The 16820-nt window shown below is 53.4% G+C and overlaps 1 protein-coding gene across 1 annotated transcript; it reads left to right on the forward strand.

Annotated features, from left to right (window-relative positions):
* The first annotated feature begins 193 nt into the window (after nt 1-193).
* Nucleotides 194-16386, forward strand: XNDC1N (XRCC1 N-terminal domain containing 1, N-terminal like). Its single transcript, XM_054015939.1, has 11 exons — nt 194-357; nt 5763-5930; nt 6751-6887; nt 7369-7507; nt 8157-8312; nt 9106-9263; nt 9684-9760; nt 10550-10776; nt 11951-12041; nt 12366-12484; nt 14980-16386. Exons 3-11 carry the CDS (start codon nt 6843-6845, stop codon nt 15225-15227), a joined length of 1260 nt encoding a protein of 419 aa, XP_053871914.1. The 5' UTR covers nt 194-357; nt 5763-5930; nt 6751-6842; the 3' UTR covers nt 15228-16386.
* Nucleotides 16387-16820: the final 434 nt, after the last annotated feature.

Below are 16820 nucleotides of genomic sequence, written 5' to 3' on the forward strand. Positions count from 1 at the left end.
TCCTCTCCACTAAGTTCAATTTACGTTTTTTTCTGGGGTGATGAACTTGGGAGACGCTCCCTGCTCTTGTCCCGCCTCTAAGGCTGGGCCCTGGACGTGACGAAGCGCTCCCGAAAGACTACAATACCCGGCATGCCTTGTGCGGCTCCTGACCTTTAACCCCTCCGGCTGCTCCCCTCCGAGAGAGGAAAAAAGCATAATAATGATGGGAGCATCGTTATAATTAGCGTAATAATTGTGGGGCGAGGGAGAAATAAATAAAATATTTACAAATAGCCCCAGCGGGGGGTCAAAGGTCAGGCGGGTTTTGGCGGGAGATAGCGGCTTCGTTCCCCCGGCCCTTCGCTCCCGCCTCAGGTGCGACTCCTGGGTAAAGGGGGGCGGGGTCGGTGGGTACGGGACGGGGGGGGGGGATTGTGTGTTTGCGGGCAGCTGCCTGCCTCTGTGCCTCAGGCTGCCCTGGTGGGCCAGGGGTGGGCCCGTTGCACCAGTGGGGGGAGCCGAGGCCCTCCATGGTCTGGGCGGGGCGGGGAGGGGGCGGTGGGGCGGCAGGGGCACCGGCCTGGGACAGGGAGGACAGTGGGGTGGGGGGGATTGGGGAGTGATGGGCGTCGGTCGGTCGCTGTGGGCTAGCGCAGGCACGGGCGTCTCAGGGGCTTGTCGGGGGGAAGAGGAGGCACCGCCGAGAGAGGGTGGGTGGGTGGGGGGAATACGGGGTGGCCGTGGCACAGACCTCGTGCTGTGTGGGGGAGCGCGGTGCTGGTGCCTGCGCCATGCTCAGGGTGGCGTAGGTGTAGGGCAACTTTGGGGGCCGTGGTGGGCCCCTGTGGTCCATTTACCATTTTTAATTACAACACTGACCTTATCGTGTTACTATTAAGTGACACTTTAGAGCAGTGGTGTTCAACAAGGGGGTACGCAGACATCTTCCAGGGGGTACATCAACTCATGTACAAATTTGGCTAGTTTTACAACAGTGTACATAAAAAGCACTCGTGAAGGCAGTATAAAGTACAGTTATTTCATACATACAATGAATGAAATGACTTGTTTATACTACTTCTCTATTTACTATAGACTGAAAAGTGGGGTGCTGCAGCACGCAGGGAAATAGTTCAGACAAAGGCCTCCCCAGATGGGGGGGGTGGGGGGCAGATGCTGCTGCATGCAACAAGTTACACTCTTCCCCCCCCATCCTCCCAAGGTCCTCACAGAGTCCTTGTAATGTGCATGGCTGGTGGGGGACAAAATCGTGGACATTCTTGGCCTGGTCCACCCACTTGACACATCAGTTCCCATCATGTTCCAGGCTAGCCTGTCTTGTCCGCAATTTTGAGGTTTATCCAATGCTAGAGGAAAGAGCGCAATATGGAGCAGCAGCAGCCAAGCACAAGCAAATGGGCGAAGTATGGAAAGAAATCCAGAAAGGAATGGGAAAAAGAAAACGAATTTAAAGACTGGCTGAAGCCTGCAACTGGCGACAACGCAAAAGCTTTTTGCAGATATTGCAAAGCCCTAATCCATGCACATTGTGCAGACCTTGTGCGAAATGCAGCAACTGAGAAATATAAATCAAATACAAAACCATTTTCTGTGATGCACCTGACAAATATTGATTTCACTGTCTCAAGACTTTCAGTCTTGACGATGCACCAAGCGGGGCTGAAACTGGCCTGCTACATTGCTTGTCACACAGCTTTGTGGATCACCTCGGTGAGCTTGCCAGGTCAGCTTTTGAAAAAGATATCCACCTCCATCGCACAAAATGCAGGGCATGAATCAACAATGTTATTGCTCCCTGAATGTTCTATGACCTAATCAAAGACGTTGGTGAGTTCCAGTAATCACTGGTGATAGATGAGAGCACAGACATTGTTGCAGTAAAGAAGCTTTGCATTGTAGAACGGTACTTCAGTCCCTCCTTAGGCAAGAGTGTCTCCATATTTTTGGGACTAGTCAGTTTGGAAGGCGAAACAGCTGAAGCTATTGCCACAGCACGGCTTCAGTTTCTTGTCAGTGTTGGTCTAGATTTCAGCAGGTGGATTGGGATTGGGACCGACAGCTGTAGCGTCATGGTTGGCCATAAAAATTCCGTGTACACGCATCTGCTCAAAAATGAATGACAGGCTCAGTCTCATCAAATGCCTATGTCACTCCATCCAGCTGTGTGCCAGTAAAGCGGTAGAAATGCTGCCATAGCATCTAGAGTTTTTTTTAGTCTCCCATTCCATACAGCTGGTTCTCTCACAGCCCCCAGAGACGGCGTGCATATGCACAGCTATTCCAGGTAATGAATCCTGGTAACATGCCACTGAAGCTTGTTCAGCTGTCAGCGATGACATGGCTTTCCATTCACGAGTGTTGTGTGCGCATACTGGATCAGTGGGATGCGTTGAAGCTACACTTCCAACTGAGCAAAGATAAGCAGTGATGCTATGAAGCAGAAGTTCTGTATTGCGACCCTGTGAATAAACTGTATTTACAGTTTCTAACACTGATTCTGCAGGAATTCTCCAGAATCAACAAACTGTTCCAACTGGAATCTGGTGGAAATGCCTTCAAGATGTTGGACGCCCTCCTGTCTTTCTTTTGGGGTCTTTTAGCTAGAATATTGTTTCCAAAGAGCATCCCTGTATCGGACGCTAAACTCTTGGAAGTCCATTTGAGTGACTGGTTGTTAATTTCAGCGTAATGTTCACCATAGCTCTAGGAGCCGCAAAGCTTGACAAAGCTGTTCAAGACGGTATAAAGAGTAGATGCCGAGACTTCATTCTTGAAGCAGCTAAACAAGTGCAGCGCAGACTACCAGCGAATATCGATCTGTGGAACTCTGTTGGTGTTCAGTCCATTGGTTATTCTGTCACTGGCAAAACCTTAAGTAGCGAAGATCTCAATGATAAACATTTTCAAAGGTGACTTGGGGGCCTTTGATAACCAGTATCAAGCCATCAGCTGACAGAAATGGAAGAACACAGATGACAAACAAGCAGAGCAGTTCTGGGTGGAGGTCTACAACTTTGAGGATTGTAGTGGCGAACGGTGCTTTAAAGAGCTAGCCCTCTTTGCACTCCCTCTACTTGCCATGCCTCTCAGTAATGCTGATGCGGGACAAGTGTTCTCGCAGATGAACATTAAGTCCAAGCATCGGAACAGGATGGGTCACCAGACTCAGAGCAGTATACTGCATATTCGGTACGAGTTAAGATGACGGGGGCTGTGCTGTAAGGATTTTATTCCAATCCATGATATGCTTCAATGCTTTACCATGGGAATGTACCACACACAGGGAGCTGATCCCACCACAGATGATGTAGAGACCGAGGATGACGTTTAACTGAAGTTGGAGTCCCACCACTCTACTCATCCTTGCTGAGCTCCCGTAGCTTGTTCTTCTGTTCCCGGCTCAGGTCTTCATGATTCACCGGACCAAAGCGGTTCCTGTACACCTTGGGGGAAAAAGTCCTGCTGTCTCAGAGGCTTGCCTGGCGGGGTGGCCAGGGGTGGCGACCGAACTGGCGGGAGGCACGTGCCTGGTGGGGCGGCCAGGGGTGGCGACCGAACTGGCGGGAGGCACGTGCCTGGTGGGGCGGCCAGGGTATTTAAAACCAATGTTAAAGATTGGGATTCAGTAACGCCTTTGCTAAAATGGATTCCCAGTGCAAGGGAAAACAAAAGCAAATCAAGTACCTGGGTCAAACAACATGATGTCTTCCAATTTGCACACCAAGAAAAGACATTATGAAGTAATGTTATTTTGTTAAAATAATGACCCAGTTAGCCATCAAAGTTTGTCTAAATGTAAGCTTGTATAGGATTTTCTTTAGTAAACATGATTGTTTAGAGAGATTCTTTATTGAAACATTGAACGGATGTTATATTAATGGAATAGTGCACTGGAATTCAGCTGTGGGTCAGTATTTCCACAAAATAGGCAAGGATTGCTGTTGGGTAAAGGCTTTTTTTGTATATTTAGTCTTGCCACCGGAAGAGCACCGATCATTTGGGCCTGAACACGCGATGCAGGACTGAGTCATCATTGGATGAGACCGAGATTAAGGTTCTCCGCCGAGGGTCACCTGGCGGGGCGGCCTAGGACTGTCAATGCTGAATCTTGACCTGCCTTGCCACAAAAGCCGCTCCCCTGGAGATAGATACGTCATGAGAGTACAGTGCATGCCACAGTATGTTCTCAGGACTCTCCAGGAATCTTCTGCTGGGGCGGCCAGAGGGGCAGCGCTGCCGAGGGCTGGCCCCCGTGGTGTTGTTGTTACTGTTCTGGGTCTTGGTGGCACTGCCACGGGCTCCGGCCCGCTCATCCTCCTTCAGCTTCTTCAGGTAGACGGGGTGGCTGCTCTTGGTGACCAGCCCCAGGGGAGAAGGTGAAGCACCTGAGCTCCAAGAACAGCTCCTCATCAGCGAGCTGCGTGGCCGCTGCCATGTTCCTCTGCTCCGCCACCGCGGTGTTTCCTACACGCCCCGGCTAACAAAAAACCCAAGCATTGTTATCCGCACATCATGAAAAATGTGTGATTCAAGTCCAGGCAGCAAAAGCAAACAGCCTGAAGTGATAGGGATACAGTGACGAGGAGGGGTGGTGTGGTGGTCGTGGTGGCAGAGGTGGCGGAAAAGCGGGAGTAATGGCCAATCTCTTAAAGGATTGGGGAGTTTTCTCTGTAAATCCTTCAAATGCACTCAATGTTTTATTTAATAGACATATATTTATAGTTTTCCATCAAAGTGTTGTTGAAGAAAACCGCCCTGTATATTTAACCTGTCCCTGTTTGCTGCAGTCTCTATCTGGCAGAATGGTTACAAGTTACAACGTACCTTTTTGTTGTGTGCATTTTAATGCTAAAAATAAATTATGGTATTTTTATAAAAACACCCCGTTTTGAAGTTTGTGGCTTGTTTTGGGCTTGTTTAACCAAAGTGGGATTGGCTTGTTTTGGGCTTGCTTGTTGGCATTAGGTGTCGCCGAGCGGAAATGGATTGGGCTTGTCTTGAAATGAGATTGGGCTGTTTTGGGGCTTGTTTTGAAAGCCAGGTTGCTTATTTATCTTGTGAGAGTTTGGGGGCAGCCGTGGGTGGGGGCGGAATCTAGGGCACTGGGGGGCTAGGGGTCTGGGAGTAGGGAAGCAGGATGTTGGGGTTTGGGGGGAGTGGGGAAGTATGGGGTAGGTTTGGTGAAATTTGGGGTTGGGAAGTGGGGATTGGATGGGTTGTGGGTGGGAGGGGTTTTGTCTGGCTTTGAGATGGGGTCAGGCTGTAAAGGTTTTTGAGATGCTGGGAGGGGAAGAGCTGAACGGATCCAAAGTCTTACTTTTCTAGGGGATGGGTGGTAAGGTGTTGTGCTGGGGTGGTTGGGTAGGGGACTATGTGCGGATGTGGGGTTGGGGATCATCTACACAGGAGGGCTGTTGGGGATAAGGGATGATGTGAAAGCAAAGGAGGGTTTGTGTCTGTTCCAGGTTCCCATGGAAAAGAGATGCTGTAATTTGTACATGACTCCCCCCCCCCCCCCCCCCCCGAAGAAGTAACAGTTGAGATTTTTTTTTTTGTTACAATTATATTGACTTGGTTCCCACAACCCATAGAAGTAGAATTTGCTCTGGGAAATAGATTAAAATTGTCTTCTTCTTTAACTATTTTCACAAGCTTTTTAACTGATCTGTGCATGGATGAATTTCTCATTAGTGGAAAAGCCTAGATGTCATTTTTTTCCTTGCTGAAGTTTCACTTGTTGTTTGTTTACACACCTGTAGCAGTGCGCAGACTCACCCCTGCGGCGTCTCCTGCTGGTCTCTCAGGGAATTAGCTCAATCCAGCCTCCGGCGCGCCCTCTGCAGGCTGGTGATCCGCCTTGCTGCTTTGGGCCCCCGTGTCCTTCCCAGGACCCCGGTGCCCTTATCTTGGGTGCTGCCACCCTGGAGGTTTGTACTGAATTGATTAATCCAGTCATGACTGTGATGGAGCAGGGAGCGGAGCAGGGAGTGGGGCAGATTTGACTTGGGAATGTTGCAGGGGGGTTGCATTGGCCGGGGATGGGGGACTTCCCTTGAAGGAAGCTACCTGAGCTGTAACCTGAGCCAGGAGGGGGGTTGGGAGAACTGACACCTTCTGCCCAGGAGACTGAACAAGGGAGAGGAGGAGCTGGGGGGAGGGGGAAGAGAGGAGCTGCTGGAGGAGTTTTGGTTTGGTTTCAGTTTGGGCTGGGTGGTGCAACGCAGGGAACCCCAAGCTGGGGTCTAAGCTCCCTGAACCCCCCAGAAGGACTTGATTGAGGGGTTCTGGTTGTACCTACACGCTCTGCTTGGGACAGTGTTCCTGTCATCTAATAAACCTTCTGTTTTACTGGCTGGCTGAGAGTCACTGTGAATCCCAGGAAGAGGGGTGCAGGGCCTTGACTCCCCCACACTCCGTGACAATGACATTCACACCTGAAGTTAAACTGGGGCATCTTTCCCATATACACAAGGCCTCTGATCTGGTGGAAAGGAGGGCGCAGGGGATTCAAACAGGCATTTGACTGTGCGTTGTTGAGGCTTGGTCTGGCCAGCACAGAGTGTAATATACAATATCCATCTCCTTCAGTGAAAGCAGAGGGAGGATCATAAATGTTCAGTGAAATTCAAATCCACTTTTATTGCTGGCTGCGAAAACACAGCCCTTGGCAAATGTGCCCAAAGTGAGACCAAGTGGAAACGGCTCCAATCTCTGTAAAGAACCAGATTCTGTCTGTGTTTCTGCCAGACGCTGACGGACCAGATGGAGTGAGAGTGTGTTTCTGGGAAACCCAGAGGAACCTTGGAGCAGGCAGCTGGGAGTTTTCTGAAGAATCAGAAATGGCTCCAGTTAAAATCAACCATGTGGTGTCCTTCACCTCTCAGGTAATAATAATGCTTTTCATCTTCAATTGCAGTTCTTTAATTGGACACAAGGGGGTGCTACATTTCACTGCAGAACGCTGCATATCCTACGGTAGTACTGAGAGATCCTTGAATGGAATGCCTTATAGAAATTGAGGGTCTGATCCTCCGTTGGTATAAACTGACATAGATCCAGATTTCCCCACCTTACACCAGCTGAGGATCTGGCCTGGAAAGTGTTGTGAATTGGATACAGTATTCTTCCTGCCGTAAACTGTTGTATAATGTTTCTGTGTGCTGGTAGGCATCTACCACACTTCACCCCAGCAGTGGCTGCATTTCAGCAGTAGGTAAGGTCTGATCCTTTTGTAAAATCTGTAACGTGCTTTCAGATCATTACTAGAGAACAGTAACTATTGCTGACCCCCCCCCCACTTCTATCCCCACCCCTCTACTAAGCACTGTGCTTCTGCTTTCTCCCCTCCCCACTGGTTTGGTGCAGGACCCCAGGTATCCAGTAGAGAATCTGCTGCGCGACGATGGCATTCACCCTTGGCTGAGCTGCCCCCAGGATCGGAGCAGGCAGCTGAAAGTGGAGCTGCAGCTGGAACGGGCTAGTCCTATTGGCTACATAGACGTAGGTATGAGAGAGGGAGAAACCGAGACCCCCGACCCCTTGGGGGCAGTCTAACCTGCAAATCTCTCTGGGGTCTCCTGCAATGCCACCGTGCTTGTTTCTACCCTTGAAGGGCTTGTCTTCCAAGGAATCCAGAGGTTTCTAGCTACTTCCCCATACTACCATGGTAACACTGTGCACTTGTCTCTTGTCACAGCTGTCCCTGTTTTACTGATGGAGAAACTGAGGCACGGTGAGGGGAGGTGACTTGCCCAAGTGAGACAGTGGCAGGGCTGGGAAATCGCCTGACTGCTAGTCCCTTTTCTAACTAGCTGGCCACAAGGGGAAAGTCTCTCCCAGTTAGCAAAATGCTCACCCCATATTTCATGCCAATGGGTGAATTCCAGTCAGTCCCTGTCCCATGCCGGGATCTTGGGGTGCAGACTAGAACAACATCCCTCCTCAAAGCCGCCATTGCTGCTGGTGCCTGGTGAGCCTCTTGTGGGTGCTCCCCGCAGAGAATGAACAGGCCACGGAGACTGAACAGCCCCGCTCGCTTCCCATTGCGCCGGGTGACTCCCCAGCCGGCTCTTTGGCGCTCCAGTATCAGTGCCCAGATCTGAGGGAGGTTCAGCTGCTCCGACTGGGCCTGACCTTTGCCCCTCCACCCGCAGGGAACTGCGGCTGTGCCTTCCTCCAGGTGGATGTGGGGCGCTCCTCCTGGCCGCTGGACCAGCCCTATGTTACCCTGGTGCCCAGCGCTACGCTGATGACGCCGGCTGACTCAAAGCTGGACAGGAACCGCTCCGGGGTCCGGATGTTTAAAGAGGGTAAAGGGGGCCCCACTCGCAGGAGTGGCTGCGGGTCACTGGCTGGGTATCATTTTGATTAGGGCTCATGACTGGTGGTGCATCATGCCTGCCCTTCTAAGCCCTGTTCTAGCAAGTAATCACATTTCATGATGGGAGTTCATCCCATCTCCAGGGCTGCCTTCTCTCCAGGTATTCACTCGGGCCCCGCATGATAGGATCCGGGTACCTGAACTGGTCACCCCTGTGCCTGTACGTGTACAATTGCCCTGGGGCGTTATTTTTTCTTCCTCTGAATCAACAAGTATTGGCCACTGAGACAGGATTAGGTGGACCATTGGCGGGAGCTGGGGAAGTAGCCTGAATGGTCCTGATGCGTTGATCTGCTTTGTCATGCTGGGGGTGTCTCAGGGTGTTTCCAGGATGGATTAGGTGTGGTGGCGAGCTGGGGTCCCTGTGGTTGGATCTGGTGCTGTGAGGAGTGGAGGTCCCAGCGGTTAGAGCTGGGGTGGTGGAGTACCAGTTGGGACGGTCCCAGTGGTTGGATCTGGTGTGGCGGGGCAGTGGACTCCCAGGCGGGACGGTCCCAGTGGTTGGATCTGGGGAGCTGTGGTCCCAGGGATTGGATCTGGTGTGGCGGGGCAGTGGACTCCCAGGCGGGACGGTCCCAGTGGTTGGATCTGTGGAGCTGGGGCCCCATGGTTGGATGTGGGGTAGCAGGGCCACGTTCCTGTGTTGACTGCAAGGCCGTTAGAAGGCGGCAGCGTCTCGCTCCAGGAGTGAAGCTGCCCATCTGCTCCTGCTCTGTCCGCAGGGGATTTCCTGGCGGCGGCACTGGGCGAGAAGTGGGATCGCGTGAGGATCACCTGCAGCCAGCCCTTCAACAAGCAGGTCCAATTTGGCCTCTCCTTCATCCACATCCGCACCCCGTTGGACCCCGATCACAGCCAGGCGACTCCAGTTCCGCCCCAGGTCAGGGCCTGCGAGGGATCCCCATGCTCCTTGGGCGAGGGGGTCTGGGGCGGCAGAAGGAGGTCTCTTGTTGCTGCTGAGGCTGGTGCTCTCGCCGCTTGGTCACAGTGGGGATAGGCCAGTGGCCTGCTCAGCCCACCCGGCCCGGCTCCTGGGTGCTGCGTGGCCTATGCAGTCGAGTGTGCCAGGTTCAGAGGGGGAGGACGCCTGTCCATCCTCTAGCTGTCTGACGGGGACCAGTGCAGGATTGTTCCTGTGTTATGTGCTCTAGGGCACTGGCCATGGGGGTGGGCTGGATGGGACTTGGGGGTCTCTTCTCTCTCTACTGCTACTGGTTCTCTGCGCGCGCTGGCTCTGGAGGGGGCTGGAGGATATCTCCCGTGAGAGCAGGGCTCTGAGCTGTGTTTCCCTCTCCCCCAGACGGGTCTCGAGCCTGCAGCCAGCCCCTGGCTCGCCAGTCCCGCCTTTCGCAGGACGTTTTTCCCGGAGATGCAGCCGTAAGTACCCTCGGGGGAGCAATCACTCTTCAGAGGGAGGGGCCGCGCCTCGGAGCTGTGGGGCTGGGCCAAAGGCAGTGGCATGCGCGGCTTCCCCTCCCTCCTGGGGCTGTCACAGTACCAGTGACATTCGCATGGGAGCTGCTACTATGGGTCTCAGCTGGGGGCTTGCCAACCCTCTTCCAGGGGCTCAGGCTGGGAGGAACCCTCGGTCCTAGTGATTGCTTCCCCTCCCAGGATCCCTCTCCTCTCCCGGCACTGCCTCTCTTGGTGCGCTGTCCCCATCGACTGGGCAGGACGGCCAGGCTGCCACTCGGGGCTGCTCCAGGGGGCTGTTCTCCGCCAGCTGGATCTAGCCCTGTGCTGTGTCCTGAGCTGGACAGGAGCTGAGGGCCCAAAACACCTATGGAAGCTCATGGGCTCTGTGCCCGCTTGTTCCGCTGGCGCTGGGAGCAAGCCCCTAGGATGCCCTCCAGGCCAAAGCCGTCATGAATGGCAACCCCTTCCAGCAGGAGTCTCCCACCCCTCCCCACGGACAAGCCCCTCCTGCTACCATTGTATCCTAGCTCGGGGTCACCGCAGGATAGACTGACCTGCACGCCCAGCTGTGGGGTGGGTGGGGGTCCGGGCCAAAGTCCTGATCACTCCCTGAGCTGCTGCTGGAAGGGATGTCCTATTGGCCCTGGGGGAGATCCCTTCCAGAGTTGGGAGCAGGGAGTGTCCGTCCCATTCAGGGTGTTCCCTGGCCAGTTGGCAGGAATCACTGGGTCTCTGGCTCTCTCTGCCCAGGAGCAAGGGGGAGGAGGAGGAACTGAAGAGCCGACTGCAGCTGCTGGAGCCCAGCTGTGGGCCTCATCCCCGCAGCCCGACCTGTCTCAGCCGGACAGCCAGGATGGTGCTGTCAGCGGCCCAGTCGCGCAGCCGCACTCTCCAGCCGGGCCCCAGTGCCACCTCTTTGGCCGCTGAGAGATCGGGGAGCAGCCGGGGACAGCAGGGTGAAGATCCAGCCGTGAACCGTGAGTCGGTTGCAGCCGTGTGGGGACTCGAGTGGGATCCCCCAAGCTCCTTCGCTGCCCAGCTGAGTTGCGGATACTGCAGCCCTCTCCAAAGCTGTCCTGCCCCCTCGGGTGGGATCAGCAGCTGCTGTTCTGGCACGCGCTCCCGTAATGATCCAGAGAGCGATGGGCATCTGGGAGGACCTGGCATGGTGCCCTCTGCCCAGCTGGTGAAAAGCACTCACGGGGCCCCACTGCTGGAAGTGCTGCCTACGGACCACGAGAGGCCTGGTTGGATCCTGGGCTTCTGGAATATGCCCAGGCAGCTGATGGGGAATGTCCCCCTCTGCCCCGGGTAAGGCCTGCTCTGTCAGTTCCCAGCCAACAGAGGGATGAGGTCTCACCATTCCTGGGAAGATGAGCACTATTGGGTCCCATCCAGGCTGACCCTCCCCACAGCCAAGGCAGGACTGGCCCTATGCTCTCTGGTGGAGCCCCCAGCTGGCCCATCTCTTCCCTAGAGGCAGGCACCAAAGGCTGTGAAACCGCTCTGATCTCTGGGCTGGTGACAGCCCTCAGAGATGGGCTTTCCACTGGGAGACTGTCCCACAGGAGGAGCTCTCGCTGTCGGCAGCTTCTGTTCCATTTCCTCCCGTTGCTCTTCGTTCCAGCCCCCTCCTGCTCTAGCCAGCTCCCCTCTCTCCTTGGGGTCTCGACCCTCCTAGCTCAGAGTTCATGCCCCCCCCCCCCCCAAGATAGCTAAGCACCATCAGCCCCTGATCCCCTGGTGCAGACTCCATGGGCTGGGCTTACCTGGTGTCCATCTCAGCCAGTGAATCATGTCCCTCCTCCATGTGTTCGTGGCTCAGCATCGCCATTCAAAACTGCTGCTTGTTGATTCTGGAGCATGGGAAGCTCCCCGTCTCCAGTCCCACCAAACCGCCTGCCAGCGGCACGACTGCACGTGTTGGTGCCAACTTGGCTTGGCTGTGTGGCCTGGTGGGCAGAGCCTTGGCCTGGGACTCAGGAGACTTGGGTTCTATTCTCAGAACTGCTGCTGGGTGACCTTGGGCAAGTCATTTTCCCTCCTATTGCCTCAGTTTCCCCATCTGTGAAATGGGGACAGCGATCCCGACCTGCTTTGTAAAGCTCTATCCAGGAGCTAGGTACAGTGCTGCTGCTGGTTATTCTCCAGGCCCTGTGCAGGATGTCCATGACGCTCCACCCCTGAGGAGGGTCCGGGTGAAGCCAAGCAGGAGACGAAGATCACAAGGCACCGCAGGGAGGTAACGGATCAGCCCTGTTGTGTTCCCCTTAACCCTCCAAATGTCCCAGTTCCCCCTTCGGAGCCCAGCTGGCAGCTCCTTCTCTGAGCCAGTGTCCCAGCCCACCCAGAGTCTTCCTGGGGCTCTCCTCTGGGTCTTCATCACAGCAGATGGGTGCGTAGGACGGGATAGCAGGAATGGGGCGTCCTGGTCCTTCCAGCTGCCGCCTCTGGTGTGTCTCAACAGGCAGGGCAGCTTCTCTGAGCCTGGGCTACCCTTTGGGGTGCAAGGGCAAAGGATGCTGCAAACTGGAGAAACAGCTGCTCCTGAAATCTCTCTCTGCAGGTCAATGCCCAGGCCTGGTACCCAGGGAGGAAGAGCCAGGAGCCGGGGAGGAAGGCCTGGCAAGCTGGATGATGGTGGAGAGGCAGGCGGGGAGATGGGCACATGCCCCATCTGTGCAGGTGAGTGTTCTGGGGTGCGGGCTAGAGCTGCTGTCAGCTATAACGAGTGCCTTAGAGCACGTCCTCCTGCCTAAATCGCTCTCATTGGAAGGCCCTTTGGGTCTGTCGCACACACGCTGGATCTGTGTGGCTCAAAGGATCCACCCCTGAGATGCAGCCAGCTCTCGGGTCGAGCATGGGAGGCCCCTCCATTAACTCAGCTGGTCGTAAAAAAGAGTGATCTGATTCCTGCCCATCTGGTGGGTTTGCGATCAGTGGGGTGTTCAGCTTGGCGTCTCGCCTGATTCCGTCTCCAGAGCTGGACTCAAAGAAGAGGATGAGCATAGACTTCAAGGCGAGAGGGGACCGTTGTATCTGTCTAGTTTTATATTTAAACTGGCCAAAGAACCTCACCCCAGGGGTCCGCCATCCAGCCCAGTAACTTGGTATTGACCTAGAGCAGGGTACTCAGACCTCAGTGGTTCAGGAGCCAAATTAGTGACCAACATTACCCAAAAGAGCCACCGTCGTGTGAATTCAGCTCTTCCTTTACTTCAGTACTATAGAGTCAGATTTAAACAGCGGGATGGGGAAATATTTAGCTTTTATCTCTGTATATTATTCTCACAGCAAAATGAGAGTTATTTTAACAACTACAATTGGTTAATAACCTAATAAAAGCATCCTGATGGGTTAATAACATAGATTGGTTAATAATTCAATCACAGCGTTTTAATATCGTGTGCTGCACAAAGCCGCAAGGGACACATTAAAGAGCCAGTTGTGGCTTGCGAGCCTCAGTGTGAGTATCTCTGAACGAGCGTGTGTCTCTAGGGTCTGTTCACACTGCCAGGGGAGGTGTGACGGTAGCGTGGGTAGGCAGACCCGTGCCATCTTTAATCCAGCTCACGTGAGTAACCATAGCAGTGAAGATCCAGCAGCATGGGCTAACGACTGGGGATGTACTCTCGCTGCTAGCCCCTGCTGCCGTGTCTTCACTACTGTTATTACGCGGGCTAGCTGGATGAAAGCTAGTGCAGCCTGCCTACGCGTGCTACAATCGCACCTTCGCTTGCCGTGTAGATGGGCCATTAGAGAGACAGCCAGTCTGGATTGTTACTCCTCTGACCACCATGGGGTGTCTCAAAGGCAGAGGCTCACACGCCACCCTTAAAACACCAGTAACAGCTCAGTTCCACTTCCATCACCTTTTACTGCTGCGAGGGATTTCCTTTCGTGCTCTCTCTCCCGTCTTAGTCGCAGCCTTGCCGCCTTTATTCACAACTTTGCAGGGATGTGGACTAGAAAGATGACCTCCTGAGATCCCTTCCAGTCCTATGTTTCGATGATTCAAACTTGGGCCTGGGAGTGGGGGATCGATCTAAGTTACGCAGCTTCAGCTACGTGAATAACATAGCTGAAGTCGACATACTTATATCGACTTACCATGGTGTCTTCACCGTGGTGAGTCGACTGCTGCCGCTCCCCTGTCAACTCTGCCTGCTCCTCTTGCCGAGCTGGAGTACAGGAGTTGATGGGAGATCGCTTGGGGGTCGATTTATCGCATAGAGACTAGATGCAATAAATTGACCCCCTCTGGATAGATCGCTGCCTGCCGATCCGGCGTAGTGAAGACATTCCCTTGCTTACCTAAAAAGTATCCACTTACATCCATACTTGGGCGCCCCAGTGGCTTGATTTTCAGAGCAGCCAAGCGCCCAGCAATTCAGCCGGCTTCAGCCACACCTGCTTAAGGAGACCCAAAGGGGCGTAGGGAGGTGAGGTTGGTTTCAGTGCCCACGGTTTGTTTGCGGAGGTTGTCGAACTCATGGAACCAGGGTTTGAGCTTGGAGGCAGGCTGCAACTACACTCCACTGACCTGATTCTCCCCCAGCACTTTCAATTGGCTATGGGAGCCTTCGCTGCTGTTCAACAGTTGACGGGGTGCCACCCCAGAGGTGGCTGCATTTCAACGGCTGGTGAATGTGTACAGTGCCTTGGGCTCCTTCAGAATGAAAGCTCTGCTCTAGGAATTATTTTGGGACAGTTCCCTGGCCGGTGTTATACAGGAGGTCAGAGCAGGTGATCCCAATGGTCCCATCTGGCCTTGGAATTTATAAGAAGCACCGTATACATGAAAAAAGAACAGAGTACTTGTGGCACCTTAGAGACTAACAAATTTATTGAGCATAAGCTTTCGTGGGCTCTAATAAATTTGTTAGTCTCTAAGGTGCCACAAGTACTTTGTTCTTTTTGCGGATACAGACTAACACGGCTGCTACTCTGAAAACTGTATACATGTTGATTGTTGTAAAGTAATAAATTGCACTCTGTTCATGCTACTGCCCTCTCCTGGCTGGAATCAGAACTGCCCAGTTATGCGGTAGGCCCTATACTAGGAACAGCTGACAGAGATCGAGTGGCAAGGGCCTGGGGTCCCAAGTTCTAAGTTTGCTCTCAGCCTGAAGCCCCAGGTGGCCCTGGGTTAGCTCTGCTGTCGTCTCTCCTCGCTGCAGGCTGCTTCAGCACAGATCTCCTTCCCGTTCACGCCTCCACCTGTGGGGAAGATGGCTCCCTTCCAGACACCGCCTGGCCATCCCCGCCACGGGAAGATCCCCGGCGCGAGGAGCCCCCCGAGGCTTGGGTGCCATGCCCCATCTGTGAGTTCCGGTTCAGCACAGCAGAGGTGGAGAGGCATGCCAGCACCTGTGGGGAGCAGGCAGGAACCCTGGAGACCCCCCACTCCTGGCTGTGGGTGGAATAGGGCTGGCAGGGCCAAGCTGGGCCAGAGAGGCACAACGCTGGCACACACACCCCTATCGCCCCATCAGCCCTGTATTGAGGTATCCCTGTGTCTGAGTCTTAGGGTCACTCTGCTCAGCTGGGTTGGAGCCTCCTTTGGACTACAGGGCCGTCGCCGTCATGGTGACACTGGGACACAGGCCCCATGCCATGGGCATCCTGGAATGCGTTCAGCCCTGGGGCAAATCCATTGACTTCAGAAGGATCACAGCAGGGATGGTCTAAGAGCTTTACGGCACAGAACAAAACGATGGTCCTGCCCCAAATTGCTTACAACCTAAGCGTACGACAAGAGACAACAGACGGAGACAGACTAAAAGGGGAGCACAAGGAAACAAAGACTGTATTAGCCAGCACAGCAGGCGGGGGTCTCAGCACATCAGTAGCCTGACCACTGTCAAGTTTTTTGTCAGCCTCACAGCAAAGGAGAGTTGAGGGGGGATTGGAAGGAGGACAATGATGACTCAGCCAGAGCCAGGCAGACGGACACATTCACATACACCTGTGATGCGGGGATGGACTGTTTGCAGTGTTGGTGGAGCTATGTAGGTCCCATATTAGAGAGACAAGGTGCGGGAGGAGCTACCTTTTATAGGACCAACGTCTGGTTGGTCAGAGAGACAGGCTTTTGAGCCCCACAGAGTTCTTCTTCAGGTCTGGGAAAGGCACTTTGAGTGTCACAGCTAAATACAAGGTGCGACAGGTTGTTAAGCATAAGGAGTTAACACATGTTGGAAGAGACCATTCCAGGTGAAGTGAGCGGCTAACTCCTCTGCAGTCACATGCCAAAGGAGTCTTCGCGGGTTATGGATTGTTGTAATGACCCATAAATCCAGTGTCTTTATCAAATCTGTAATTTTTGGTGTCTAGCAAAGTTAAGAACGGCCAGACTGGGTCAGACCAAAGGTCCATCTAGCCCAGTATCCTGTCTTCCGACAGCAGCCAATGCCAGGTGCCCCAGAGGGAATGAACAGAACAGGGCAGTTATCAAGTGATCCATCCCCTGTCGCCCATTCCCAGTTTCTGGCAAACAGAGGCTAGGGACACCATCCCTGCCCATCCTGGCTAATAGCCATTGATGGACCTATGCTCCATGAATTTATCCAGGTTTTTTTTTTTTTTTTTTTACCCTCTTAGTCTTGGCCATCACAACATCCTCTGGCAAAGAGTTCCACAGGTTGACTGTGCGTTGTGTGAAGAAATACTTCCTTTTGTTTTAAACCTGCTGCGTATTAATTTCATTTGGTGACCCCTGTTCTTGTGTCATGTGAAGGGGTAAATAATACTTCCTTATCTACTTTCTCCGTGATTTTAAAGTCATGATTTTATAGATCTTAATCATATCCCTGCTTCATCATCTATTTTCCAAGCTGAAAAGTCCCAGTCTTATTAATCTCTCCTCATATGGAAGCTGTTCCATACTCCTAATCATTTTTGTTGCCCTCTTTTGAACCTTTTCCAATTCCAATATATCTTTTTTGAGATGGAATGACCAGCTGCACTCAGTATTCAAGATGTTAGGAATTTAAGCTCCCAGGCTCGCCTTTGGAAGGTG

This window comes from Malaclemys terrapin, chromosome 1, assembly GCF_027887155.1.
Source record: "Malaclemys terrapin pileata isolate rMalTer1 chromosome 1, rMalTer1.hap1, whole genome shotgun sequence".
NCBI lineage: Eukaryota > Metazoa > Chordata > Testudines > Emydidae > Malaclemys > Malaclemys terrapin.

Excerpts from the sequence above, each read along its gene's own strand:
- XNDC1N (XM_054015939.1), top strand. The coding sequence starts at position 6,843 with ATGGCTCCAGTTAAAATCAACCATGTGGTGTCCTTCACCTCTCAG. Across the intron at positions 9,761-10,549 it reads TTTTTCCCGGAGATGCAGCC|GAGCAAGGGGGAGGAGGAGG; the intron begins GTAAGTACCCTC and ends CTCTCTGCCCAG. Across the intron at positions 12,485-14,979 it reads CACATGCCCCATCTGTGCAG|GCTGCTTCAGCACAGATCTC; the intron begins GTGAGTGTTCTG and ends TCCTCGCTGCAG.